At 39.9% G+C, this 27,277-nt stretch overlaps 3 protein-coding genes and 1 non-coding gene across 10 annotated transcripts in view; 2 read left to right on the forward strand and 2 right to left on the reverse strand.

Annotated features, from left to right (window-relative positions):
* The window catches only part of ampd2a (adenosine monophosphate deaminase 2a), a 35,334-nt gene extending 32,354 nt beyond the window's left edge, over nt 1-2,980 (forward strand). For all 5 annotated transcript variants that reach the window (XM_005469562.4, XM_005469564.4, XM_025907306.1 and 2 more), the window contains one exon: nt 39-2,980. In XM_005469562.4, the coding sequence (XP_005469619.1) occupies nt 39-254 (216 nt within the window). In that variant the 3' untranslated portion in view covers nt 255-2,980. The remainder of the gene's footprint in view (nt 1-38) is intronic.
* On the reverse strand, nt 2,564-11,754 carry eps8l3a (EPS8 signaling adaptor L3a). 2 transcript variants are annotated; one of them, XM_005469560.4, is made up of 20 exons: nt 11,621-11,754; nt 10,860-10,939; nt 10,662-10,735; nt 10,327-10,391; nt 10,075-10,233; nt 9,393-9,542; nt 9,230-9,294; nt 9,051-9,142; nt 8,833-8,948; nt 8,603-8,717; nt 7,835-7,908; nt 7,652-7,726; nt 7,111-7,256; nt 6,745-7,003; nt 6,626-6,651; nt 6,455-6,551; nt 6,256-6,363; nt 5,668-5,753; nt 3,810-3,942; nt 2,564-3,698 (listed from the first exon to the last, which is right to left on the reverse strand). In XM_005469560.4, the coding sequence occupies exons 2-20, from the start codon at nt 10,922-10,924 to the stop codon at nt 3,687-3,689; spliced, it is 1,917 nt and encodes a 638-aa protein (XP_005469617.1). In that variant the 5' UTR covers nt 10,925-10,939; nt 11,621-11,754; the 3' UTR covers nt 2,564-3,686. The 2 variants fall into 2 exon arrangements, with proteins under 2 accessions (XP_005469617.1, XP_005469616.1); XM_005469559.4 differs by having other exon boundaries at nt 10,327-10,394.
* On the forward strand, nt 5,093-5,174 carry trnal-aag (transfer RNA leucine (anticodon AAG)). Its single transcript has one exon. It is a non-coding gene; the product is annotated as a tRNA-Leu (tRNA).
* A 5,115-nt stretch (nt 11,755-16,869) lies between the features above and the next one.
* Nucleotides 16,870-21,927, reverse strand: irf6 (interferon regulatory factor 6). Of its 2 annotated transcripts, none has more exons than XM_005469556.4 (8): nt 21,684-21,927; nt 21,170-21,348; nt 20,342-20,537; nt 20,154-20,252; nt 19,801-20,061; nt 19,116-19,508; nt 18,548-18,666; nt 16,870-18,309 (listed from the first exon to the last, which is right to left on the reverse strand). In XM_005469556.4, exons 2-8 carry the CDS (start codon nt 21,341-21,343, stop codon nt 18,079-18,081), a joined length of 1,473 nt encoding a protein of 490 aa, XP_005469613.1. In that variant the 5' UTR covers nt 21,344-21,348; nt 21,684-21,927; the 3' UTR covers nt 16,870-18,078. The 2 variants fall into 2 exon arrangements, with proteins under 2 accessions (XP_005469613.1, XP_005469614.1); XM_005469557.4 differs by having other exon boundaries at nt 18,079-18,309; nt 21,170-21,344.
* Between the last annotated feature and the right edge of the window lie 5,350 nt (nt 21,928-27,277).

Genomic DNA, 27,277 nt, shown 5'->3' on the forward strand with positions numbered 1-27,277 from the left:
TTTAAAATGCCCACTCATGTATTTTCCTCTAATTCCAGGCCAAAAGCTACTGGTTGGGTCCAAATTACGCTAAGGAAGGTCCTGAGAGCAACGACATCCGCCGCACCAATGTCCCGGACATCCGCGTGGCGTACCGAAGCGAGACGCTCACCGAGGAGCTTCATCTCATCACTCACGCTGTGCGCACGGACGAGCTGGACGCTATCGACGAGGAGGACTCTCTCACCATGGGCTCTTTCCCAGGACGGCGCTGAAATCTGACAAACTGTAAAATCCCCAACCCCGTGGTCCACTCAGCATGACACTGAAGAGATGTGCTGTGAGAGCAGCATAAACACCGCCACAACAATTGTACAAGTATGACAGCTGCACAGCTATGAAAAAGCCAAGAATACAGTGCTGCCAGAACACTTAGGCTTCACTTACTTTAATGTTGCGGGGGGGCATCCAGCCATGTTTTATTTTATTGAAAGTATCCCCAAATGTCCATTGTTTGCAATCTGAGTCAGCTCCATGAAGGTTTGCAGGGCCTGCCATCAGGGTTTTCTGAGATTGAACAGCAGGGAATCGTGTGTTTGTATTCCTGTCCTGTCAAAGCCATCAGATGGTCCCTGTGGTGTTTTCTGTTAATTAGTAACATGCTTTCATAGTAGTAGCTGCAGGATTTACGCTGACAACCAGCACATTTAAACCTCCCCTGTTTTGCTTAGCCTCTTCCATATTTAGTCATTCTGTTCTTTCATTTGATTACACACAAATGAAGAATTAGTGATGCATTTTTGCAGGAATAACACGCTTTGATTGTTGGTGGAGGTTGGACTTACCTGCACAACAAACTTTGACGGGCATCTTGTTTAGTCTACTGAATGCTGCAGCACTAAATCATAGCTGTGTGTGTCTTGCTTGGTGTGGTTTTTAATCATATACTTGCTAAATTGCACTTTCTAGAATCGTTCTTCCATGATTCAGTCAGTGCAGAAAGAAAAAAACTCCACAGTTGAGAGGAGAGAAGCAGACTTTCTGTGGCTGGTGCAAACATTCCTCGAAGCGAACGGGACTCTTTAAGCAGCGAACGAAGCGACCTCGTCAAAAATGATGAGATGTTTGTGTACTGAAAGAGAGACACTGTAGATTTTAATCACAGCACAAAAAAAATATGGATGAGTTCTCACTTTGACCTCACTGTGACCACGAAGCCCCCTCTGTATGTACTTAGGGGCCCTGATCACTCTCATTCCTTTTGCTAGACAGTTACAGAGGTTTTTCCCCTTTGCATGCAATGCACTGTACATATGCACCCAGCCAAGGTTTCACAGTGCCTTTTCATTTTTAGCTTTGAGCAGTGCATGCTCTCTTTCTCGCCTGCTTATTTTCCCTCAGTCGATAAACACTGAGCATATACGCGCTTCACACTGTTTAGCTGAAACCACCTAGCTGCATGCTCAGTGTAAAGTAGCTTTTACTTTGGCCTTTAGGAGGATCTATTACCGGTTCTGTGAGTATGTAAATGATTTTTTTTTTTATTTGCATGTCTGCATGATTAATGGATGGCAGGAGAGAATGAGACTGATGTTTACAGCAAGCTTTAATGTAAAACATCTAAACTAATTCAGGGCTGCCGACCAGCTTTCAATCCAGAATCTGTTTTGTAACGTAGCAAGCAGGTTTGTACTCGGCGTTGTTCACCATGTACGAATTCACAAACCATGCTGGGACATGGTTAAGACATTTGCATAGTACTTGTAGCATTTTTTTTTTTAACTTGCCCCAAACCTGGTCAAAGCTGGTATCACCCACCTCGGGATTTTTGTATTATAACATCACACTGCCTGCCACTGGACCTCCCATCAGACTGCAAGCATTCTTGTTAAACCCCAGTCGAGTAAGACTTTGATGCCAAGACTAGAAGAGAACGAGTCAGAAAGTATCAGGCTTTATTTGAATAACCAGCTGTAAAGTATTAGGATAGGTAAGTGTTTGCTTTAGAGGTGGTTAGAATAAAAACTGAGAATCCGTCATTTTTCAGCTATAAATCGTAGCTACGTAAGTGAAGCTCTGTGGAAATGTCACTGTGGGAGTTTCTGTAAAGAGTGTATTTTTTTTAAAGGCAATACATAGATGGGTAATTTTATGTAATCGATGTGAAGGTTTGACACTTCGATTTGTTTTCTTTGACCGTTGTGGATTAGTGTTATGTCATAAACATAGTTTTACCAGTGTGGTTTTATTACTGTTTATTGCTTTTTGAATCTAAGTGGACACAGAGTGTCTGCTCGGCCTCTTTATTACTGCATTAGTCGTTATTCTTCACTTGTTTTTATTCCTGTGAACTCTCAGCATTTCAATGCAAATGTAACAGATAAAAGTGTCAAAGTTGGTACTTTTTACTCTGAAGCCAAACGTCACCTCCAGCAGTGTCTGTGAACACTTTGGCCCTTGCACATTTCCACGTGAACCAAAACACTGATGGATTTTACATCTACACTGACGTTAGCCTTTTACTCGCTCTGTTGAATATTCATTTTTGACTGCTCTGTAACATTTTGCACTGTGATTATGGGAGTTTTTTTGATTAACTAAAACTTTTCCACCTGTTCGGTTTCTATCCGTTCACCTTTACATCGTGTTGTTTACTGTTTATTATGTTAATAATGTCCAACATATAGTACACCCTACCTCACAAATCATGTCTTTTTGGAGCCCAGCAGCAGTATTCAAGACTGCAACTCACAGCAATCAACTGCTGACATACTGAAAACTACATAAGTCCCATTATAGTTTTGCATAGTTCAAATTAATATATTACTCATATAATTTATATATTGAAGCCAACTGTCAGGAAAAAAGAAAAAGCAACAACTCCTTTTACTTGAGATCTCACGTTTCTGGTATTGTTTTATTAAAACCAATATTTCAATATATACCGGAGATTGAGCTCAGTAAATAGTAGCACATGAGGGTCAGAGAGAAAAAACATGAAGTCGAGTAACACTGAGTGGGAGCCAACACAGAAACACGGCATATATTCAAACATGGCGTTAACAGTTCACAATCCGGATAACGTGTTCGGCATCATTTACATTACTAACCTCATAGTGCTCTAAGTATTCTGGTACTCAGTGTGTGTTTGTGTTCAGCTGAGGTTGTTTTTTTTTTTTTTTCTTTGTTTTTACAGCCATGTAACTGTTTAGACATTATTATTATTATTATTATTATTATCATTTTTATCATTTTTTTTTTTTAAATTCTGCCTGATTTTATGTCCATTAATCTGTAATCTGTAGCCTTATTGCTTGAGATGGACTGCCAGAGTTTTACAGATTCAGATGCCTCTGAGGTTCACATGTAATGACTCGACAACAAAATAAAGCATGTTAAATCACCCAGCTTGTGTCACACTTTTATTTACAGGTCATGCTGTGACAAATTAGACTCCAACTTTTTATTACAGAATTCAAGTGATTTCTGATCTGATATTACACAAGACGACAGATTTGAATGCATGTTATAATGACAAAGAATAATAGCATATATAATATATATATATATTGTTAGCATATTTAGTTGATTTCAAACGAGACGTAAGTATTCACTGTAAACTCAAAGCTCAAAGTTTTCAGAGTCTGATCATCGGTGACCTCTTTTGGTCCTCTTCTGTCCCCTTTGATGTCCCGTCACTGGTCTCATTAACTGGCAGCCTAAAGTGTTCACAAAAGACAGAGCAGAGTTGTCTGTGCTACATGCAGCATGCTTCTATAGAAACTCCACATGGACGGGAGAAACGAGTGAAGCAGCGCTTTGTCACTTACGGCTAGCTGCGACCTGACTGCCTGTAACTGGAAGAAGACTCGGCCTCCTTCCTCAGGACACATCACCTTCAGCTCCTCTCTGGTCATGCCCAGAAGCGTAGTGCCGCTCACCACGCCGAGACAGCGTACAGTGCTGCACGAGATAAATAACATTGATCTGTTTCTCACACTTTGGAAAACACAACTGTGTCTTTATATACCTGCAGATTTATATAGCCAAGCTAAGTACCTTCCATGATTCACTAGCTTGCAGAGCCACTTTTAGCAACAATAACATGAAGTGATCATTTTCTGTATGACTTTAACAGTCTCTCGTGTAATTACGGAGGAATTTTGGCCCACTCTTCTGTTACATTGTAGACATTTGTCCATGCACAGCTCTCTTAAAGTACCACCACAGCATTTCAGTCAGTTGCAGGTCTGGACTTTGGATCAACGCCTTTATTTTTTCACTTTCAGTCATTCTGTTGTAGATTTGCTGCTGTGCTTGGGATCATTGTTGCATCACTTACTTTCAGCCAATCAGGTAGATGGCCTCACATTAGACTCTACAATACTTTGGTACTCAGAGGATGTTGTGTCAGTTCAATGACTGCAACATACCCAGGGCCTGTGGCTGCCAACAAAACCTAAATCATCACCCCTCCATCACCGTGCTGTCGGGTGGTATGAGGTGTTAGTTTTTTGTGCTGATATGCTGTGTTTGGTTTTCCCAAATGTGGCCAAACATTTTGATCTCATCTGTCAAAAGGTCATTGTTACAGAAGTCTTGTGGTTTGGCAAACACAAACCATGCAGCCATGTTCTTTTTAGAGAGAAGAGGCTTTTTCCTTGCGACCCTTCCAAACAAGCCATAGTTGTTCAGTCTTTGTGCTGTCATGAACTTTTACATTTATCATGCTGAGGCCTGTAGAGTCTGAGAAGTGTGAGTCTTGGATTTTTTGCAGTTCCTCAGCATTGCATGGTCTGACCTTGGGTTGAAAAATCTACTCCAGGCAAGATTGGAAAATCTTGAGTGTTTTTCATTTGCGAAGAATCTTTCTCACCGTAGAGTGAAAGACTTCAAATTATTTGAAAATGAGATCATTGCTTATGTCTTGGCAATGCAAACTGCCAAGACTTCAGCTTTTATAGAGTTGCTCACACTTGCTGATGTGCATTTGATTAGCAGCACCTGGATAATACTTACTGCTTCCATAGAGATTAAGAGGGTAAGGGAGAACTCAGATTTTCACACGGTGCTTCTGCTTTTTGGATTAAATACATAATAACACATTGCAATCTGTAGCGTGGCCGAGTGGTCTAAGGTTTTGGATTAAGGCTCCAGTGTCTTTGGGGGCGTGGGTTCAAATCCCACCGCTGCCAAGAATAGTTTTGGGGCTTGAGCAAGGTACCGTCTCTACACACTGCTCCCCGTGTGCTGGATTGGTAGCTGCCCACTGCTTCACTGAGTGAATGGGTTAAATGCAGAGGACTAAGCAATTTCCTACAGGGTTAATAAAGTATACATTAATATGCCGTGTTTTGTTGTTCGGCTAAGGTTGTTACTTAACAGACTGAAAACTGAATAAATAAAGCTGAAATGTATGAAAATTACAATAATTTTGATTATTTATAACACTTATATTAATATGAAGGAGAACAGAGATGATTGCACATGTCACAGCAGGTTGATCATCCACCTCTGAGACCTGTTTGTCCACATTTGTCCCTCCTCCCAGATATTTCAGCTGATCTTTCTGACCTTCATGTTTCTTTTTATGCAGACACTGGATAGTAAATGCCAGAAACTAACACCAAGGTCACCCGCACATTCAATTCATTACGTTAGAGAGTGAAAAATTCTGGTTGTACTCACATTTTACTGAAGCCCTTGTCTTCGAGCCAGGCTTTCACTTCGGCAGGCTTGGACCTCTTCGTTAGGACAGGAGAGGCCACAATTTCCTTCGAAAATGGAACAATAATGTATTATTACTTTAAGTGTAAAGTAGTATTACTTTAAGTAAGTATGAAGATAAAAATGCACATACAGCTTGCAATATAGTGTAAACTATATGATTATTGGTTTTTGCTCATGTCCGTTCCTGCTTTATTTTGTAATTCCTGGTCACTTTTACACAGTTGAAAGTTTTACTTCCTGTCTTTGTTGGGGTTTCTGCTTTGTTTTACACAAGTAAACATCAAATTAGAAGGGCAAAAACACTCAGCAGTGACACATTACACATGTTTCTTGTATTTATAGTAAATTCCCAGTTTCCTGGAGTGTGGAATGAAACAGGAATGGGATCATTCCCATTGGCACCTGTGGCTTGACAAAAGTCTAATCCTACACAAACATGCTTTTTATTTCTTATCATTTACGCTCGGAATAATTCAGTGTTTGTGTGTCTCTACAACACTGAGTTTAATGTGAACCGTAACGTGTTTGTGTCTGCTGAGTAGTAACCTCTTCATCAGGTTGCTCATTGTTATTGCTCAGGATATTACTGGGGACAAAGCCTTCCTCCCCTCTGTCATTCCTCACTTTCCACCACTGCTTGGTCTTGTCCAGCAGCTGTAGGCACAAATAAAGCAAATATGGAGGGCAGTTAGCAAAACAAATGCGGGTAGGGACAGAAAAATTGGATGAGTCACTTTGCTGATACCTGAACTATTTCTCCTTTTCTCACGGTGAGCTCTCTTTGGTTTCTTGAGATGAAGTCAGACTTCACACGCACTTCTCGCAGTTTTGGCTCCATTGAGCTGGGAAAAAAAGTCAAAATCAAAAACACTCACTTTGCACTGAATCGTTGACTCCTTTATGTGTTCGTGCGTACCGTGTAGGTTTCCAATTGGCATACGTCTGTGTGGAAGAAGAAAATGGCATTGATGTGAATATCTGTGTTATTCATTTATTTATTTAAGTAACTAGAAGATACTTGAATGCTTCGTTTACCTGACTGGGCGCAGGTTGCCGATCCTTCTGACTGCTCACAGGTTTACTGGGTGCAGATTGCTGGCTCTCTTGCCTGGTTACTGGTTTACTGGGTGCAGGTTGCTGGCTCTTTGGTCTGGCCACAGATTTGGGTGCACTCTTCTGTCTGGTCAGAGGTGGAGTGGGGGGAGGTTCTGCAGTGACTTCAGGGGGCTGCCAGCCATCGAAGAACTGCGGGGTGTAGGTTGGGATGTCCTCATCATCTTCTGGCCACTGGGTACTGATAACAGTAAGAGTACATGTTTGATTACCCTGCTGACATTTAACAGGACACTTTCTCGGCTGTAAACAAAAAGAAGTCAAAGTATAAGAGATGTCTTGTTACACCTGGGAATGTTCCAGGCATCTCCCAGAGACTGCCACAGCTCGTCCTCCTCTGTGGACGCCTCTTCACTCATGAGACGGATACACTGAGGCGTCAGCAACGGCGCCACAATGCTGGGCGGCAGAACCTCAGAACAGTGTGACACCACCTGATGAGGGCATTAACAATTAATAACAAATATAAGTCCAGTGGAATAGTGGTGTGCACAGACCACCCTGAGCAGGTGGAAGGCTTGCTGAGGTGACAGCAGAAGGTGTCTGTGCAGTTTAAAGTCCAGCCAGTGAGAAAATGAGAATCAAATCCCCAGTTAAGTTAATTCCCAGTGTTTAAACACTCATTAACAGTTCTTTATGTGACAGCATTTTTACAAAAGCCAAATGCAGCATATCAGCATGAACACCTCATAACAACTGTCAAGCTTTCTGTACTTTTCTGTCAAAGCACTTTCTTAAGTAAACCCATAAACTATGGAGAGACTGACAGATGAAACAGAGCTGCGAAATTCTAAAGATGATGCCAAAAATGTTTTTAATAGTCACTTACGAATTTTAACGAGGCAAAAAAGGAGTGGACAAAATCAGGAGCACTGGGATTGTTGATCTTTCCATTGAGCTCCCCCTGTCAAAAGAAAGATGTCGCACATACTGTATGTTACACAGTGACCGGGAACAACACACAGACCCACAGCATGATGATATTGTGTTAACGGAAAAGGGGGAAACAAACCAGCAGGTTTAAGCCAAATTTAATTTTATGGAGACAGTCTTCAAATTCTTCTTGAGTGGGCATGCTGTCCATGACTGTAAAATAACAAAACAAATAAAGATAAATAATTAAATAAACATGCAGACATCACAGCTGCTAATATTTATTAGAATAAAATGTATTTTTATATAAATATAGAGTTTAAAGTAAAGGCAATACATTTGTTTAGATACAGATTATGCTATTTTTTTGAAGTCTTTGTAATTTCAGCCAGCCCACAGCAATCGACAATTATATAATGAATATAGACCAAAGGGGAAACTCACAGCTGTGCCTGCAGTATGTTCTAAATTAAATAGAACAATAACATCTAAAATTATATTTTTAATACTAAATTTAAAAAAAAATAGAGGTCCTTCCTTTTTGATAAAGTATATAGTTAGGGCTGGATCAGGTGACCTTGAATCCTCCCTTAGTTATCGCAGCCTAGACCTGCAATAGGTCTAGGCTGGAGGTTTCTTCCTGTTAAAAGGGAGTTTTTCCTTCCCACTGTCGCCATAGTGCTTACTCATAGATTGTTGGGGTTTTCTCTGTTTTCTCTGTATTTTTGTGGGATCTTTACCTTACAATATGAAACAGCTTGAGGCAACTGTTGCTGTGATTTGGCGCTACATAAATAACACTTATTTGAATTAAACTGAATTGAGTTAAACCAGGCGCTGCTGGAAGCTGTGAATTTCACACAATATGCGATTTTTTTTCAAGTGTGCTTTTCATTTTTGCAATGACCTTTCCCCTTTTGCTTCTTCTTCTTCGTCTTCTTCTTCTTTGCATTTTTAGCTTCTGCTGCAGCTAACTGTCCCATGAAGATTTCGACGTCACTTAAAATATGATTCAACATATCCTGCAAGAAAGAAAAAAGCCACTGAGAAAAGATGTTATCAGATGTTATTAAAGATGCTTTCTGATTTAAGCATGCAAAAAAGAAGCAAAATATACTTCTCCTAAAGAAAACTCACCACATTCCTGTCCAGCTCCGTGTATGAACGAGATACGTCTTTACGCATGAAGGGCTCCTCGTCATCCTCCTCATCTTCAGGCAGTAACATGTCAGGATCATGCAAATGGTCTTCTTCTATACACACAACCACAAACGGATGAAAAAGAGGATGAATACACCATCATCACACCAATAGCCAGTGCATCAGTACCACCATGTAAGCTGTCACAACCTCACCATAGTCAGGCTCACTCCACTGCCACGCTGGTTCAGCTGCAGGCTCTGGCTCTCTGGGTTTAGGGACTACTGCAGGTTTCACTACTTCATTTCTGATTTAAAAAAAAAGGTGAGATACAGTTTCACAAAGAAAACTGTAATAAAGGTTAAAGTGTATGGACACAGAAATTTTGCAGTACTTGATGCCTGAATTCTGTCCCCGGCGTGTCAGTGCTAGTGAGAGATATTTTTCAACGTAGTCGGCCTGTAAAAAAACAGAAGAAAGAATTAGAAAATCACTTGCCCTTTGCTTTCACTTGATATGAGTCATGATGGCAGCCGTCTCGGCCAGTTTGCCCTCACCCTGACATCATCACACTGGAACATGAAGACAGTGATGTTGCGTTTTTTCCTGGCCTGGACTGACACTGTGAGCAGAGAGTTAAACACCCCGGCGTCCAGCACAGCGTTGAACTCCTGGATGTCACTGAGAGGCATCGACTCCAGCTCCTCCTGAAAAAGTGGCAAGTACAAAGTAATCACAAAGGATGTTGTGTTGTTGATTCACATGTTTTTATAGCTTCTATCATTGCAGGATAAAAGTTTGAACATCATTAAACAGTACTGTGAAAACCTCTGGACTCACAGCTCGTGTTTTTATGTTTTGCTAGAGAAACTGAAAATAGGTAAATGAATGTATTAAAATGTGTAAAAAAATAAACTGATCCAGGTATGCTTTTACTTTATTGGTTAGTGTGCCCTAATAAATAAATAAGGTTTTAAAGTGTTTTAAGGTGAAACGCTACTGGCAAATGTGCATTTTCCTCTTACTGACATACACGTGGTTGCCTGTCTCTCCATGTTATTAGCCCTACCCAGAACTTTCAACCCGCCTGTATGACACATGACAGCGGGTCTGCATTTTACTATACTTTTGATATCAGACATTTATGCAAATTGGCACAAATTTGATGTGATGATAACTCATCCAATTAACTCATTCCACTTTAAATAGACTTGTTGTAAACTGCGCTGTAGTTGTTACCTTGTTTTCAATGTCTGTGAGCATCATTTTGGTGCCTTGCACCTCCAATAGCATGTTCTGACCCCACACATGACCCATCTCCTCCAGCAGGTTCAAACGGTCCACACAGTCTGTGATGTTTTTCAGCTCCTTCCCGTCCAGGTCACAGGTGAACAGATGCTGTGGCACAGAGGGATTAAAACAGAAGTTGGACACTATCCAGAGACGGCCGTACATTTGGATGTATAATAGAAAATGTTCTTAATACTCCACCTCCACTCTGCACTGAAAGTTGCCCATCATCTTGTTTATTGATGCTGCATACTCCTGCCTCTGCACTGCTGAAACACAAAGCACGTCTTTATGTTCTTTCACAAATACAATTAAAGGTGGAAGCATAATAATAATAATAATAATAATAATAATAATAATATTAAAAACAATAAGCAGAAGACAATTGAAATATTTAGGATGGAAAGGCAGCAATGGCATAGTGAAATGATCGGTTGCATAAGGTCATAAAAGAAATAAATATCCAATAAGATAAATCAGAGTTATATATATGAAATTAAAACCTATTAGTACGTTTAACAGCAATGTTTACTTACAGTAAATTGATTTTGCACTTGGCCTCGACATATTTGATAGCCGTGATGGGGCTTCATCCATCGTGGAATAACCACTGTCACAGAAAAACAAAAACAAAACATTAAATATAAACCTTTGAACCTTTGAATAAAATAAATGAATAAAGCAATCAGCCAATTGATTGTTGCCCAGATAAAAAAAATTGCCAGAATACATACTTGGACTGGAGTGAGTCTGCATAGCTGCTGGTATCATAGCCAAACGGGCTGTTATTCCTGAACATGCTGACTGGACTCACCTGGAATATCACATGAATCATACACACGTCATACGTGGAAACTATCTGAGTGGAGTCATCTGAAATAAACCCATAAATCTTGCACTTTTACAGGTTTATTGTGTTAAGTCGGAGCTAATTATAGGAATGAAAATTAAATTAAAACACAGAGAATTATAAATAGATCAAGAAATCAGTCTTGTGGTAACACAGAAATGTGGTCAGTTACATCACAACTGCACACCTGCAGTGACACATGACCAAACACACTGAACACAACACATCAATATGATACAAGTAAAACAACGTGCACTGCAAATGTTCTAAGTGATTTCACTATATCTACACATCAAAATAATTAAGGGAACACTTAAATCAGATCTTGATTAATGACATATGAAGAATACATGAAGTTCTTCATGTAGTTGGTTAGGTGGAAAAGTGGCGTAATGACAGTCAGTGGAAACCAAAATCATTAAGCCTTTAAAGGCTTGGATTCAAAACCACACCATGAATTCATTTTAAATAATTTTCCCTTATTCTTTAAATTTTATTTTGAAAAGTATGCTTTTAAATGATGTTGATAGCCGTGAATAAAGAGAAGAACTAAGTCCAACCTTCCAGCAAGCCTTCGCCGTACATCGTTCAGACAAACAATAAAGACATATCCAGTGTACTGCTGATATTGTCACCAATTCTTACCTTTTGTTGTTAGATCCTTATGTGTTGCTTTTGCTTCCAGTCAAACTCTGCTCATGGTTTAAACCCGCACTTTGTCGATGTACGGCTTAGACTTCCTCATCAGAGAGAAGGACAAAGTCCGCCGCGGGTAGCAAACGGATCTGTGGAAGAGCCAACCTGGATGAGGGCGTGAGATCTTTAGTGGTATCCCGTTTGAGCAAAGGTTACCAGATATCATCGAAATCACCCTCCCATCAATAAATGCTTCAAAGAAAACTTGATCAGCATTTTGCATTCTTTCCATTTGTAAATATTAAGATAAGATGACACCACTTTATTTTATTATTCTTCCATATCTGTTCAATAGTCTGCCGTTATGTAATCTGTATATCTGTTGTATTCTCTCTATATAAATGCATTTGGGGCTAATGTTTAATGGGTACAAGTGAAACAAGGTTAACAGAGAGAGGGAGAAGGAAATCTAAACACTGTTGTAGCAACAAGTCTCCCTTTTACATCTCCTTCCTTTAGCTTTAAATCCCCTGTTATAAATGTTCAAGAAGGATTATGGCACCATTTACCTGGCTTGTTGGTTTTTATGTCCTCTTAGCAGATATCACAAAGCCAAACATTAACCAGAAAGAGTTCCTCAGTAATGCAATAAACACATCGTCCAGTGTGAATTTAATTATCTCAAATGATCTATGAAAACTTTACCAATTTGAGAATAATTTGTTCACCACATTTGCTTTGATTGCTTCTATACGACTGAGCTCATCCATCCAGAAAGTAAACCGAGGAGGCTGCAGAAATCCTGCCTGCTGAACAGCAGGAAGTGGCTACTGTACCATGTCATTATTTTGGGGTGGTGGTACTATAAGCAATGTTTGGTTAAAGTTTTGCTACTTCGTATTGCCATTTTGCTGTATTTGAGAGGAAACTTTGGACATTCGAGCCGCTGTGACTGGCAGAAGCTTTGCAGATTAAGATCGTTAAATCTTAAAATATGACAAATCATAAAAGGATGACGTTACACATCAGATTAAATTTATGAAAACCCGATAAACATTAGCTTCTTTGTCACTACCCAAAGCGGCTACATTATTCAAAAGTGTAAAACTTTTAAAAAATGTTGAGAAAAGTCTTGAGTCATCCCTCATTTCCTTATTTTTTACTTCCAAGGAGCCAGGCTTTTTATAAGTGGTTTTGAGCGATAGTTCTCCAGGCTTTCTGGAGGTCTATCAAAGTTTTCTTTAGAATTGGCTACTTTTTCACTCATTTTCAGTTCAGTCCTTGTTTGTAACCATTTTCAGAAGAATGTTTTTGTTTGCAAAGCTAATTAAGATTGACCTGTGACTCATTCAAACATTAAAAAGGCTCCCGAGTCAAGGGATGAATCAGTGTTGGGTCTACACATAACAGACAAATTGGCAAAGGATCAGATTGTGTCTTTACGCACTTTGTTATGAACAGCCTGAGACAAAAACATATAATTCTTTCCCAGAGGTGCTGTTTGCCCTCAGGCAAGGCAGATAACTGCTTAGGACCTCAGGCCAAGTGCTGACAGACTTTAAACAACAAAAATGGCATTAAAAAAGCAGACCCGGATGGACAATGCTCAGTGGAACACAATTGGTCCCCAGAATCCAGACCTCAACATTATTGAAGCAATGTGGGATCCTGTTGACAGAGAACAGAACAAAAGGCTGTCAACATCCAAAGAAGAGCTTCGAATGTCCTTCAAGAAGCCTGAACAACTATTCCTGAAGACTACTTAAAGAAATGACAGGAAATCCTGACTAAGAGAGTTTAGACGGTGCTGAAGAATAGAGGTGGTCAAACCAAATATTGACTTTCAAGCTCATTTCAATTGTTTAGACTTTAGTTTTTCCTTCTGCGTTGTATTTCTATGTATACTTGCACGTTTCAAAAAATCTATTTCCCGTCTTCGTCACAAAATATAAAGAAATGATGGGTGTGGCTGAGGTGTGATCCCTGGCTCAGCTGCAGGGAAGGGGTGGTGCAGTGAGCTCAAGGGGCGGTGCCAGGGAGGTTGGAGGGACAGGTGGATGTGATTGTGCTGATGAGGATTTCCCTTTTTCATTGATGTTGGGGACCAGAGGGCAGGAGATGGCACAGCTGACTGGAAAGTTGGCTGCCATGTGTGCCAAGCCAGGAGTGTGCAATAAAAGCAAAACAAAACTGAAACACGGTGTGTTGGGTCAGAATCATTTACAGTGGGTAGTTTAACACAATGCAGGGGACTATATGTATATGTATAAAATAAAATCTCTTGTATTCAAAAGGAAAGAAAAGCAAACATGCTTCTCTTACTTTGTCTGTTAGACAGGCATAAAAATAATAATACATGTCTGATGAGCAAGTCATTTATTTTGTATGATTTTTAGTTGAACACTTTTTTCTGACAAATGTCAACATTTTCTCGGTCAAAGAAATTAAAAAAAAAGTGCTGGAAATTGACCACCTCCAAAATAAACCAATAAATAAAGAGGATACGCTGATCGGAGGCTCTGGCTGGAGGAACAGATGCTTGTCTGTTTTCGACAGATTAACAGTTTAATTAATCACTGTCACATAGATTTGGGATACATTAAATTTTACATAATTTTTTAAAGGTTTCTAAGTGTAAGTGACTCAACAGACACACGTTCAGTTCCTGCTTTGTGACTGTAACACTACAGTATGTTGTGCTGATCTCATGCCTGCTGTTGTTTAACTAAACCACTGGAGGTCAGCTATGTTTCATGAGCACATTTATCATTTCTGGAGAGCTGATTTGCAATTAACTCAAATATCTATCATCCTCCAGAATCACCAGATTCAGCAAAAATAAACAATGTTTTAACAAAGTTTGTTTTTTTTAATAATATATGATATAGACTGGCAAAGAGAGATATTTCAAGCCTTTATTTGTTATAATTTTGGTGACTATGGCTTACAGCTTGTGAAAACCCAAAATTCAAAAGCTCAGAAAATGTAAATATTGTGAAAAGGTTCAATATTGTAGGCTCAAAGTGTCACACTGTAATCAGCTAATTAATCTATACACCTGCAAAGGGTTCCTGAGCATTTAAATGGTTTCTCAGTCTGGTTCAGTAGGAAGACGGCTACTGACAGTTGTGCAGAAAAACCATCATTGACACCCTCCATAAGGAGGGAAAGGCCCAAAATAGAAAGTTATGTGGAAGGGGAAAATGTGAAGGGAAAGGTGTGGAAGAAAAAGGTGCACAACCAGCAGGGATGACCGCAGCCTGGAGAAGATTGTCAGGAAAAGACCATTCAAAATTGTAGAGGACCTTCAAAAGAAGTGGACTGAGGCTGGAGTTACTGCATCAAGAGCCACCACACACAGACGGATCCTGGACATGGGCTTCAGATGTCATATTCCTCTTGTCAAGCTACTCCTGAACAACAAATATCAAAAGCATCTTACCTGGGCTAAAGAAAAAGAGAACTGGTCTGTTGCTCAGTGGACCAAAGCCCTCTTTTCTGACGAGAGCAAATTTTGCATCTCATTTGGAAACCAAAGTCCCAGAGTCTGGAGGAAGAATGGAGAGGCACACAATCCAGATGCTTGAAGTCCAGTGTGAATTTTCCACAGTCTGTGTTGATCCGTCTACCAGGACATTTTGGAGCACTTCATGCTTCCTTCCGCAGACGAGCTTTATGGAGATGCTGACTTCATTTTCCACCAGGACTTGGCACCTGTCCACACTGCCAAAAGTACCAAAACCTGGTTCAATGACCATTGGATTACTGTGCTTGATTGGCCAGCAAACTCATCTGACCTCAACCCCATAGGGGCACTATGGGGGGCGCTACCAAGAGAAAGATGAGAGACATGTCACCGAACAATGCAGAAGAGCTGAAGGCTGCTATTGAAGCATCCTGCTCTTCCATAACACCTCAGCAGTACCACAGGCTGATACCATCCATGCCACGCTGCATTGAGGCAGTAATTCATGCAAAAGTGGCCCAAACCAAGTACTGAGTACATATACACTTCTCTATTTAAAATCCTTTGTTTTATTGATTTCATGTAATATTCAAATTTTCTGAGATTTTGAATTTGGGGTTTTCATAAGCTGTAAGCCATGATCAACAAAATTATAACAAATAGAGGCTTGAAATATCTCGCTTTGCATGTAATGAGTCTATATCATATATTAGTTTCACCTTTTAAGTTGAATTACTGACATAAATGAACTTTTTCAAGTTTAACCTGTATATATTCTATTTCTGGGGTGTTTTGTTTTGTTTTTTTTGTTATTGTTTTTTTTCCCAACATAACATCAAGACAAATTCCTTGTTTGTGTGCAAACTTGGCAATAAATGTAATTATGACTCTGAAGAAGAGAAAATCTCTTGAGTGTAAATGTTAGGTGAAAGTGCTTTGTTGATGTCAGAGGAGACTGATGAGACACATTTGAGCCAATAGGAGAGAAGCAGTAACTCGAATCACCGCTTGTTACAAACAAGGCATGCGAAAGAGCATATGTGAATTCACAGCATGTCAAAGAATGGGTGCAAACAGCATGAAAGCATGGATCCATCCTGCCTTACATCTGTAGTCCAGGCTGCTGGTGTTAGGGGTGGTGTAATGGTGGGGTGGGAATCTTTTTGTGCTCCTTGGTACTAACTGAGCATCATTTAAATCAGGGGTGTCAAATTAGTTTTATATTGTGGGCCACATACAGCCAAATTTGATCTAAAGTGAGCAGACGAGTGAAACTGTGGACCCACTATAATAAAAACTGAAATTTCTATTGTAGATGAACTATCAAACCTGTTTTTCCACTATTACTTTACTACTTTGATGTAGTATGGCAATGTGGGTGGAGTCTTTAGCAACAGAAAAAAACTGTAAAACATATAAAAATACAGTCTATGCTCTCCTTCACATCTTACAAGTCTGTCCAGCGGGCTAGATTAGAGTCTTTGCTGGGCTGACTCTGGTCCCCCGGCCATATGTTTGACACCCCTGATATAAACACTACTCAAATGGATTTCTTGAACATCACGATGAGTCCACTCTACTCAAATGGCCTCTACAGTCCACAGATCCAAATCCAACAAAGCATGGCTGGGATGTGATAGAACAGGAGATCCATATCGTGGATGTGCAGCTGACAAATCTGCAGCAGCTGAGTGATGACATCATGTAACTAATAAAGTGGCCAAAACATGCATTTTACTCTTATGGCTCAAAGACAAGCATAATTTATATTTTTGAAAGGATTTCACACAAATTCACAGTCACACTTTTATTGATAAAATAAACATGCGATCACAGGCTAAATACAGTTACGTTCAACAAGCCATAAAACAATTCAGACCCAAAGTGCAGCAGCATCCATTTCAGAAGAGACCCATTACTCAGTATTGTTTAGTACAATGGAAAAAAAAGAGATATGAATGGAAACTATCCTATAAGAGTAAATAGAAAAATCACAGATAAACTATGAGCCAAGTGACCACGAAACTCATACATACAAAAAAAAAAAAAAAAAAAAAAAAAAAAAAAAAAAGGGATTTTTTTTTTCCACACCAATCTCAAGTAGCTGGGCACCACTGAATTGTTTAGTCATGCATGAACTGTAGAAAAATCTATCAATCCAAACTTTAATTCACATTTATCTATTTTTCCAAAATCTATAAATCTTGTGCTAAACACATAGCTTCAAAATATTTAAACTGAAAGCCATAAAAAGCATTCTGCCCCTCATGAATGGCAGGCTCTAGGACCCTTTCAGGATAAATAAGGCACAGCGTGAGATCTGTAACTCATTAACTCTGTTAAATGTTGCCTCGCAACAAGCAGGACTTTGGCCAGTGAAGCCACAGCATCGGTCTATGGTTTCTGCAGATATTGAGTAATGCAGACTTCAAGGCACGACTTTTATATAGAGAAAAGCACAATCACGGCACATTTATACTAGAGAAAATTTGAAAAGAGTAAAAATCCTACAGTATTGAGTACACTTCTAAATATGATTGTAAGCAGTTCCCTGCTTACAGTAGGTTACTCTCAGATGAAGTGTAGTTTGAAATACATAGATAAACACCGGCGAGACACAACATTAAAACCACTGACGGCTGATGTGAATGACAACATTGCTACAATGCAACAGTCTGCTGGGAATCGGCCCATTCATCATACTTTGACACGTACCTCCCGCCTAAAGGTTGTTCTATACACAATACTACATTACTTTGGCAATGAGTCAGTGGAAAGTGCTTAAAAACCACTCGAGTAACTTTAATTAAAGAACCCATGGAGTTGAGACAGGAGACAAAGAACGCACTTCCAACATCCCAGGACACACCCAGACATCGCCCGTCCATTTCCCAACGAGCAAGAGCTGGGAAATGCACAGGGGAGACCTTCACTGTACGTAAGGCATGTGGTTTTAATGTTGTGGCTGATCAGTGATTATTAGTTCACAGGTTTGCGTGCTTCACTGAGTCTGCAGCGCTGGGGGGATGTTCAGGGCTGAGCCAGGCGGCAACGCCCAGTTTTCCTGGCCCTGGTGGGTCTGTAGCAGGCAGTAAAGCTGCTTTAGGTGGGTCACAATGTTATCCTTGATGTCTGGGATGGAAATCTGGAGGCGGATGCTGCCGCTGTCGAGCGATCGTGTGTTGTCGCTAGAAAACATCTCACTTATCATTCGGGCCACCACTGGGATGACCTGCAGGGTAAAAGAGGGTCATTAAGTGTTGGGACAAGACAATTCACAATCTTATTTGTTTAAAAGACAGAATTCTTATTATCGTTGGTTCCTTAAGATTCTTTAAACTTTTGGCTGTCATTTTTTATGACTTGGTGACATTTTACAGGCAAAAAGACGACTCGAAAATTATTTGTGCGTGCTGCAGTGACACGACCTCATCATCCTTTGATGACCATTAAAATACACATTTCTTTACCTGGACCATGATAAGTTTCCTCTCCTTGGGTCTTCCATCTGGCCACTCCTCCCCAAAACACAGATTGATCTCATAGTCAGGAGTGCTTGGTGCTTGGCCACGCTGTTGAGCTATCACACCTGCACAGCAAACAAAAAAATATATATTAAAAAAAAAAAAAAAAATGCTTTTCCACAGATAATCAAAATCATTTTACATTGCAGGCCACATGCAGCCCACCTTGATCTTAAGAGATGGGCCAAACTGCTGAAATGCCCATTTTTGTCAGTGTAAAGATGTTTAACTACACATTGTATCTCATTTATTAAAAAGAAAATAAAAAACAAGTGCAATTTTAACAGTACGTCTCAGTTTTTCTGCATGATAAATGAGGATGTAGCAAATTAAAGAAATCTATCAGCGTATTACTTTTCCCAGAAATCATCTTCTGGGTCAGATTTAGGTCTTTGCTGGGCTGATTCTGGCCCCCAGGCCTTATGTTTGACACCCCTAAACTATTCATTTTTATTGAAGGAAGGTATAAGTTAAGTTATGAAATGAAGAATAATGCAGTGATATTAATACATACCAGCGAGAAAAGACTCAAGACAGAACAGCTTGACCTTCCTCTGCCGCTCTATGAGATTTGGAGCAGTTGGATTTGGAGCGCAGGGGCCAGACCAGTACACCTTGCACTGGCAGAGACGGACTGCATAGATATCGTGGCCGCTGACCTCTAGGATCAGACCTCTGTCCATCACGTCCAGAAGGCGGTTAGTGAAGACCCTCTGCTTGTCATTGGTGATGTGCTCCGTGGTCGGGAAGCGTAGCTGTTCCAGGTTCACTGGGCCGAACAGCTCTTCCTGATTGACCATGGGCCCGAGGTCTCCGTAGAACAGCCTGCAGCCAAGCGGGTTGCTGACTGTCGCTGTAGGACACATCTCCTTCCCTCTGTAAAGAAACTGCACCTCCAGGTCTGTCACTGGGTCAGAGATGAAGGTGGAAGCGTGTTAAAAAGGAAAATACAACAAAACTATATTTGAGATAAAAACAGAAAAAGAAAAATGCCTAATTTTTGAAAAAGGAGAGAGAAATTAAACTTGAATTTCACAATCGTGGTCCACATACTGGACACATATTCTCAATTAATTAATAAACAGTTCTGTTTATGTCTAGAGAAGACTTGAGGTTTTTTTGATGTTATATTTTCCGAATTTAAACCAATCGAGACTTGACAAGACTCGTGTCAAGTCTTAGCAACAGTTCACACTCACTTGGAAGGGAACTGATCCACATTTCGGGAGAGGCAAACAAGCTGTCGGGCAGGGGAGGGGGCTGCAAAGACGGATCGGGCAGAGTAACTGGGGGCATGTCGTGTGTCGTTGGCTGCATCTCCACATCCACGGGCTCCTCTTTAGGCCAGGGTTTAACAGGCTCCTCTTTGGGCCAGACCTCGTTTGATGGGGGACAGCTTGGAGGCTGCATGGACGACTCAGAACCCATCGGAGACCACAAAATGAGAGGAGAGGGGGTGCCTACACGAAGAAAAGAATTCATTTACTGTTAATAAGTAATCAAACTGGACAATAAAGGCACAAGTGTAATGTTTTTAGACAAAGCCATTCACCATTAGATGGGTATGGAGGCAGAGACTCTGGAGTATCTGGAATATCTTCCTCAAGACCATCATCTTCCCCGGGTGTCCAGGGGCCAGCGTCTGAAGAGCCTGTGGAGTGAGGGAGATGGCAAATATTGCAAAATTAAAGATGAACAAAGAAAGACGAGAGCAAGCCACATTAAAGAGCTCTCATTTACCATGGTTGCTGGGGGGCTGGGGGATGTCACAGACATCATATATCTTCCAAGGATTCATAGGGATCTCTTTGGTGCCATCATAGACAAGGTTGAATTCTCGGCTTTTGTTCAGGGCACATCGAAGCTGAGCTTTCCACTTTGCAGGATCAGGTTCGTCAACTCCCTCCTGGAACTTTCCGGTCTCCACAGCCCATGCCTGGGGGAACATTTAGACCAAATGAAGGGATCAGTATCACACTGTTATCTTTATTTCTATTTATGCACAGTATGCACTCACTTTTTTTTTCTTTTTTAAATGAAACCAGTGTTTATTTACCAAGCAGTGCTGGGTCAGCATGCATGTCAGGAAACAGTTGTATAATGTATTCACAGCTATGTCAGAACAAAAAGACTCCCATGCCCAGAGGCTCAATTTTTCACGAGGTACACACACCCCATCACAACAAAGTTTATTCTGATCAAATTCTGTTTTCTATTCTTTAATTTTTTTTTAAAAAAAACAAAACAACCTCGTGAGCTACAACCTTTTCCTTTTGTGCCGCTCCTGTTTAATTTGGTAGGTTCACAATAAAATAAAACACCTGCATAAAATTTCATTCAACAGGACCCAAAGAGACCAAATGTAACTGGGCTACAAAGTCAGACGTTTTATTCAAACTCCTGCTGAATATTATTATTATTATGTATTTTAAAAAGTGTATTAACCAGGAATTAATGAGCATAACGCCTGCTTAAACATCTTGACTGTCTCTGCAGAAGTACAAGTTCTGATCATGTATAAGGAATAAAGTCACACTCGCACACACACCTCTTTTAGTGAGTCTTTACCTTAAAGATGGTGTCCTCATCCTCGTGCTGGGGTGTGTGCCGTGTGGCGTGTTTCCATGGGATCCTGAAGCGCATGTTGTCACGGTCAAGCCACGTCAATCCCGGGTATCGCCCGCTTTCCACCTGCGCGACCAGCCAGGGCTTCAGGCGGACACGCCGAGGGGTGACTGCCATCCTGACTGCCGAGAAAACCCAAGTGAAATCAGTCCACCCTCAGAAGTCTTAATACCCCCCCCCATATCCCGGGGATCTTTAGTGCACCCCACGGCAAACTACACTGCAGCATTTATCAGAGGGAAACAAACATTTTAAAGCTGCTGGACTTCAGCTCTGACAGACGGAGCGACCTTTCAGTTGTTTGCCAGGTTACTTACAGACTGGGCCTCGTTTGGCGATGTTGCACGGTGTGTTTAAATAATGTGTGAAGCGCAGTATCTGTGTGTCAGATCCAGTCCAGTCCAAATATCAAACACCCGACCCAAGCAAACACGAAAACAAAAGACGACACACATACCTGTGGGCAAAGCAGGAAGTTGGATTTCTCTTCGGCCTGTTAACCAGCAGCAAGGAATAACACCGCCGGGTTGCTTCGGTGGGTCCAAACTCCCCACGAATCTCCCCTCGAAGCGAACTAACCGATTACCGGTTCGACGAAAGGCGACTAATAACAACGACAGGCGGAGAGCTGGAGCTCAGAATGGCTGATGTTGCTCACTCCGTTTGGTCCTTCCCCTTTCCACACCGAAACTCAGGTAGGAGTGTGACGTCACGCCGGCGGCACACCTTTTCTTAGCAGCTGGGTGATCGTTTTTCACCAAACATGTGGACAGGGCACTTTATTTTTCCATGAATATCTCAGCTGATCTCGACGAGAACGACATTTTTTTATTTTTGTCCTTTAGGAATTTATTTGATCAGATTCGTAATTTCGATACTCTACATTCCTTTTAATATTTATTTATAATATATCAATAAATAAGTAGAACGAGGCAGACCGTGCTTTTTGGGACAGTTAATATTAAGATCTTTAAATACCTTCGTTAAATAGCCAAATGTGAAATACGACGATTGTCATATGTACAAACAAGTACACGTGTCCTGCCAGCTTTAAATACTCATTTTTTATACTCACACACTTATTTTGCTTCGATTAGATAAGAAAAGCGCGACTGATGTGACATGACTCAGCTGGCAGGAAAAGGAGGCGTTTCCACGATGCACACAATGAGTTTGCTCCAGACAAGTGGACGGTTGATGATGATCCTATCACCATTAGGAGCCAAAAACAGGCCGACAATAACAAACCACTCCCTGAAACTGCTCATGGGCTGCAGAAAGCGTGTCACTTGGCCTGCTTTTGTGATTTTTCCCGGTGTTGGCACAGCATGCATCAAGTGCTTGTTGTTTCCTGTGTGATGCTAATTGGGGGAGGGGGGTGGTAGTTTTCAGACGGGGGGTTCTTTTGCTTGGGGGCGATATGGGTCAGCTTACTGCCAGCTGCCTGCAGTATCACCACGATCTATGTGATCAGTTCAGTTAACAGAGGTTTATGGTTTCTCCCAACATAAATGTGACCTTAGGGGCTGCAAAGGGTTTACTAGATCTTTGAAAAATGTAAACGATAACACAGTCTGACAGGCAAAAACAAACACACAAACAAAACAAAAAAATACTTTGTACCAAATAGTTAGTAGCCAAAAACTTGGCATATTTCAGGAGGCTGTACAGTTTGTCCTTAAAGGATTATATGGAAACTGGAAAAAAGAAGAAGTTGCATGCCTAAAAAAACTATGTACATCAGATGAATATTACCTGAAAGTCATGTCCACAAGATATAAGTTAAAAAAGACATGACAGAGGACCGGAGGGATAAATCCGACCCTTCAGTTGATCCATCTACTGTTCACTGAAATCCAAATTATGCAAGAACTGGAAATCAGTGAAAGTCAGTGGCAACAGCTGTTATGATGTGGGGAATCTAAATGTGAAATTCCTGGTTCAAATCATCTTGAGTGTGGGTATGGTGGGTGTTAGGAGAGAGGTACAACAGTTCTGAAAACTAATTAAAAAATTAGAAAACAGCTTGGCTAAGAGCGGGTGTTCATACCAAAATCATCATGCCAAATACTGACTTCCAAGCTTCAGAGAAATTCAATTTTTGCCTTAGATACTGTTTTTCCATGTAGGTTCGCACATGTTTCAATGAAATGCTGCATTTTCTGCATGCCATGTCAGATAATAGATTTAACTATTGCCCTATAAAACAATAAAATTTTATTCTTTTATTCACCCCCAGGACTACAAACCTTGTAAAAAGTGCAAATACTGACCAGAGTATCTGTAAGTAAAGTGCAATGGAAATATATGAAATAAAATGTTTATTCATTCACATAAATAATCATTAAGGAAATTGTGCTTGATATAAACTGAATGTATACCAATCAAGTATTTCATTTTCCTGGATTCCATACAAATTAACATTTATGTAACAAAATTACATGGAAAAGTTGCATGAAATTACTGCAAATTAGACAGATAGTCAGCATTTTGGATCCACATGATCAAACTACAGTAACTGACAAACTGTATGTTAACTTTTACTTTAATATTGTTACCTGCCCAACCTTCTCCACCAATTGAGACCTAACTAAGATCTCTTTTAAATGTAGTATTAAAATAATTTCTTTAGTTTTACTAACATTTAGCATTAGTTTGTGGCCTTCACACCAGTGCACCCTCCCTTCTGCCTCTGATGTGTCAAACAATACTGCCAAGTTTGTAATGCATAATAAACATGGATAGAAGTCATGCAGGAATCAGCAGAAAGTGAATCTGAAGACTGAAACGGTTGCAAAGAACTGCAGAACTCTGTAACAAAGTCCCACTAAAGCAATTTTCCCAGCCTCTCCAGCTTAATCGAAATTACAGTGGTATCAGTAGATAGCATTTGTTCTGATTTTTCTTGGATTCTTGAACAATGTGCCAGATGTCCAAACCCTCCCTCACATAAAGAAAGAAAGAAAGAAAGAAAGAAAGAAAGAAAGAAAGAAAGAAATTCCTGCTTTAAATCAAATGCAGTCTGAAATAAAATCTAAGAGTGGACAGCAATAAGAAGCACTCTGAGCACTCTGCAAACCTCCACCAAGGGCAGTATTTACTTGTCAGAGAATAGTATTGTACTTTGCATATTTGAATATATTACCTTTCAGTGTTGATTTATGACAAGCAGAAAAGCATTGATGGATGATGGATAGTACACATGTAGCATTCAATTCATCATTTAGTCAAATTCATTTAAAGGTTTAATAATAAATATTATATGAAAAAGTTTTTGATCACAAGTTTATTTTGGGGTTTTTTTATACTTATTCAGGAACACTGGACATGTATTCAAAGTATGTAAACAGTTATAACCTGTTACTGTAATCTAAATAACAAGTCACGATAAAGTAATGTGATATTTAAGATCCCCTTATTATTCCCTGTATGCCTGTGTGTTGCCAATACAAACAATGGCAATAAGAAATGAATTAATTCTATATCCCGTTATTATCACTTTGCCCTTCAGATCAATCTATTGACCTTGAAGGAGAGGTCAAAGGTTAAATGTGACAGGATATTTTAAATCTTTCAACATGTTAACAATACACACCACACTTATAAGGCTTTGGTTAAACTTTGGCTTACATCCACCTCAGTGTTAATTGTTTACATGACTCCACTCTCCTACAAGGTTTTATCAGAATTCATTCACAGCTCTTCAAGCTCTAAAGCTCACAGACAAAATTATGGCACGCACTCACAAATGGTTACAAAAACATACCCTGCTTGGCTCAGGCAATAACAATCCAGCAGTAAAACAGTGCAGCTATAAATCGGTTTCTCTGTCTACTCTATTTGCTTCATGAAGATATCACCACACCCAGGATGCAGTCGCTGCAGTTGTGACATTTTGATTCATTTCACACATCAGTCATGTTGTCCTCTTCTGACTTACTGGAATTACGGTGAATAAACATGACACAGGGGATCCGGGTTAATGAGTGACTCAAACTCACTGCTTCATTGTTACATTTAACAACCAGCAGGTGTCAGCTTAGTGTAAGTTATTAGTACTTATATAATCATCCCTCTGTAGACATTATTGAGCTATTTGGTTGTTATTGATAGGAAGTATTATTTATCAAAAGGGTGTGAATTTATGCAACTCTCTATGTTTACTCAAAGCTAATGTGTTCTTATATTTTCCCCCTACTTTCCTTTCTGTCTTCAATATGCCTGCACTAAAAAAAAGCAAAAATAATTATAACGTCAAAACTGAAAAATTAAATCATGGTTCACGAGAAAAATCTTTGGATTACAAATCACTCATAAATACGCAGTACAAATTAGCATAGAGTTCAATCTGGAAGAGACGATGTTGTAATTCCTACTTGAATGCTTGAAAGAGTGAAAAATGTCATATAATTTTATGTTGATAAAACAGCAGCATAAACTATAAATCAGGACCGAGTGACTGGGTACACATGGATAATCTTCTTCTCCGGGTTGTAGTCCTGTCAGTGTCCCACAGGTGAAATCAGGGCCACAGATGGCCTGACGTCCCTCAGCCAGCACAGTGAGTCTTCTGCTGCTACTCTTTTAATGCAGATGTTGACAAGAACTATATTTAACAAGGACTCAGAATATTTCCCGATAATAACAGATGTCCTTTCTTCAGTCTTCTCTCTGTGATCTCTCAGCCTACCCATTCTCTGCACTACTATCCAAAATAATACCAGATGCAATAGTGAAACACTGTATTAAAGGTGGTACACGATGTTCTAAGCTCTCACTTAGCAGCAGGTATGCATATAGTTTTAGTTTCATTAGGCTACTGTTTCCATCACCAGAGAAGGTTTCTTTAACAAGGAGAATGACACATTAATAATCAAATTAGCCACAAGAAGCACTTAAACAGGTTTTGAAAAACTCCATAGGAATGGAGAGTGGACAAAGTGAGCTTTCATGAATTAAAAGAAACTCATACATAAATATATAAAAAAGTTAACTATTCTCAAACAATACAATAAAAGGACAGTAACAAAAGGAGACAGAGGTATATAACAACACCCTGACCGCACACAGTGGTGAACAACAAAGACAGGCTTGAAACACAGTAGTTAAAACCCAGCATCAGGATTCACACCAACAGTGCCTTCATTCCTCGGGAGAATCCGCAGTCCTTCCCGTGAACACTTTTCACAGTAATAATGAAAATGAAAGCCACAGTGCGGGTCTGCGATGCTGCCATGCACCGAAACTGCTTTATTGCATGCATTCTTTTATTCAGTAAATTTTAAGATATCATCAGTGCTTTCATTTCCACTTCCAGCCAGTTTACACCACATCATAATGGAATTCAAAAATATTTGTGCTTTTTAGGTCTTCATTTCCTTTTACTTCAGTGCCTGTAAGCTGTCTGTCTTTTCATGATTCACAGCTGAAGTTGCAGTGGAACCAAGTGGAAAGAAGGAAGAAGCTCAGTTAAATAAAACACAGCAACACTTCTATTGCTTATTTGTGGTAACTGGTAACTAAGTGAATGAAGCTCATGCTATGAGTAACTCTTTCTGTTACTGCTGTCTCATCCAGTAAGTCCAGTGCTGTCAAGCAGGTAAACCATTAAAAGTGCATTCACACCACACATTCCTCACATTTCGTTGAAAATCATGGCCACGATCACCTTCCATCAAGTACAGAGGAACTGGATGGACCAGCTTGTCTCCACGACGACCTGGTGCTACAGACAGACTTTTTTTTTTTTTTTTTTTTTTTTTTTTTTGTTAAAGGACGGACTGGTTTTCTGGACAGCAATAAAATAAAAACAATGAATTAAAGCATTGTCCCAAAACTGTGCTTACATAACTACCTTCTATATTTTAAAGAGTATATTCCTCATCCTGTAATTATTAAAAAATATACTTAAGTTAAATCTAGCCCTGCACTATGTGAAAGCTATCTTATTATCCTTTATTTATCCAGGTGAAAAGTCTCATTGAGATTTAAATCTCATTTCTTATCTTATGTTTACCAAAAAGAATGCCAACTTAAGCATGCCTCAGAGAA

The sequence above is a fragment of the Oreochromis niloticus genome, linkage group LG5, assembly GCF_001858045.2.
Source record: "Oreochromis niloticus isolate F11D_XX linkage group LG5, O_niloticus_UMD_NMBU, whole genome shotgun sequence".
Lineage (NCBI taxonomy): Eukaryota > Metazoa > Chordata > Actinopteri > Cichliformes > Cichlidae > Oreochromis > Oreochromis niloticus.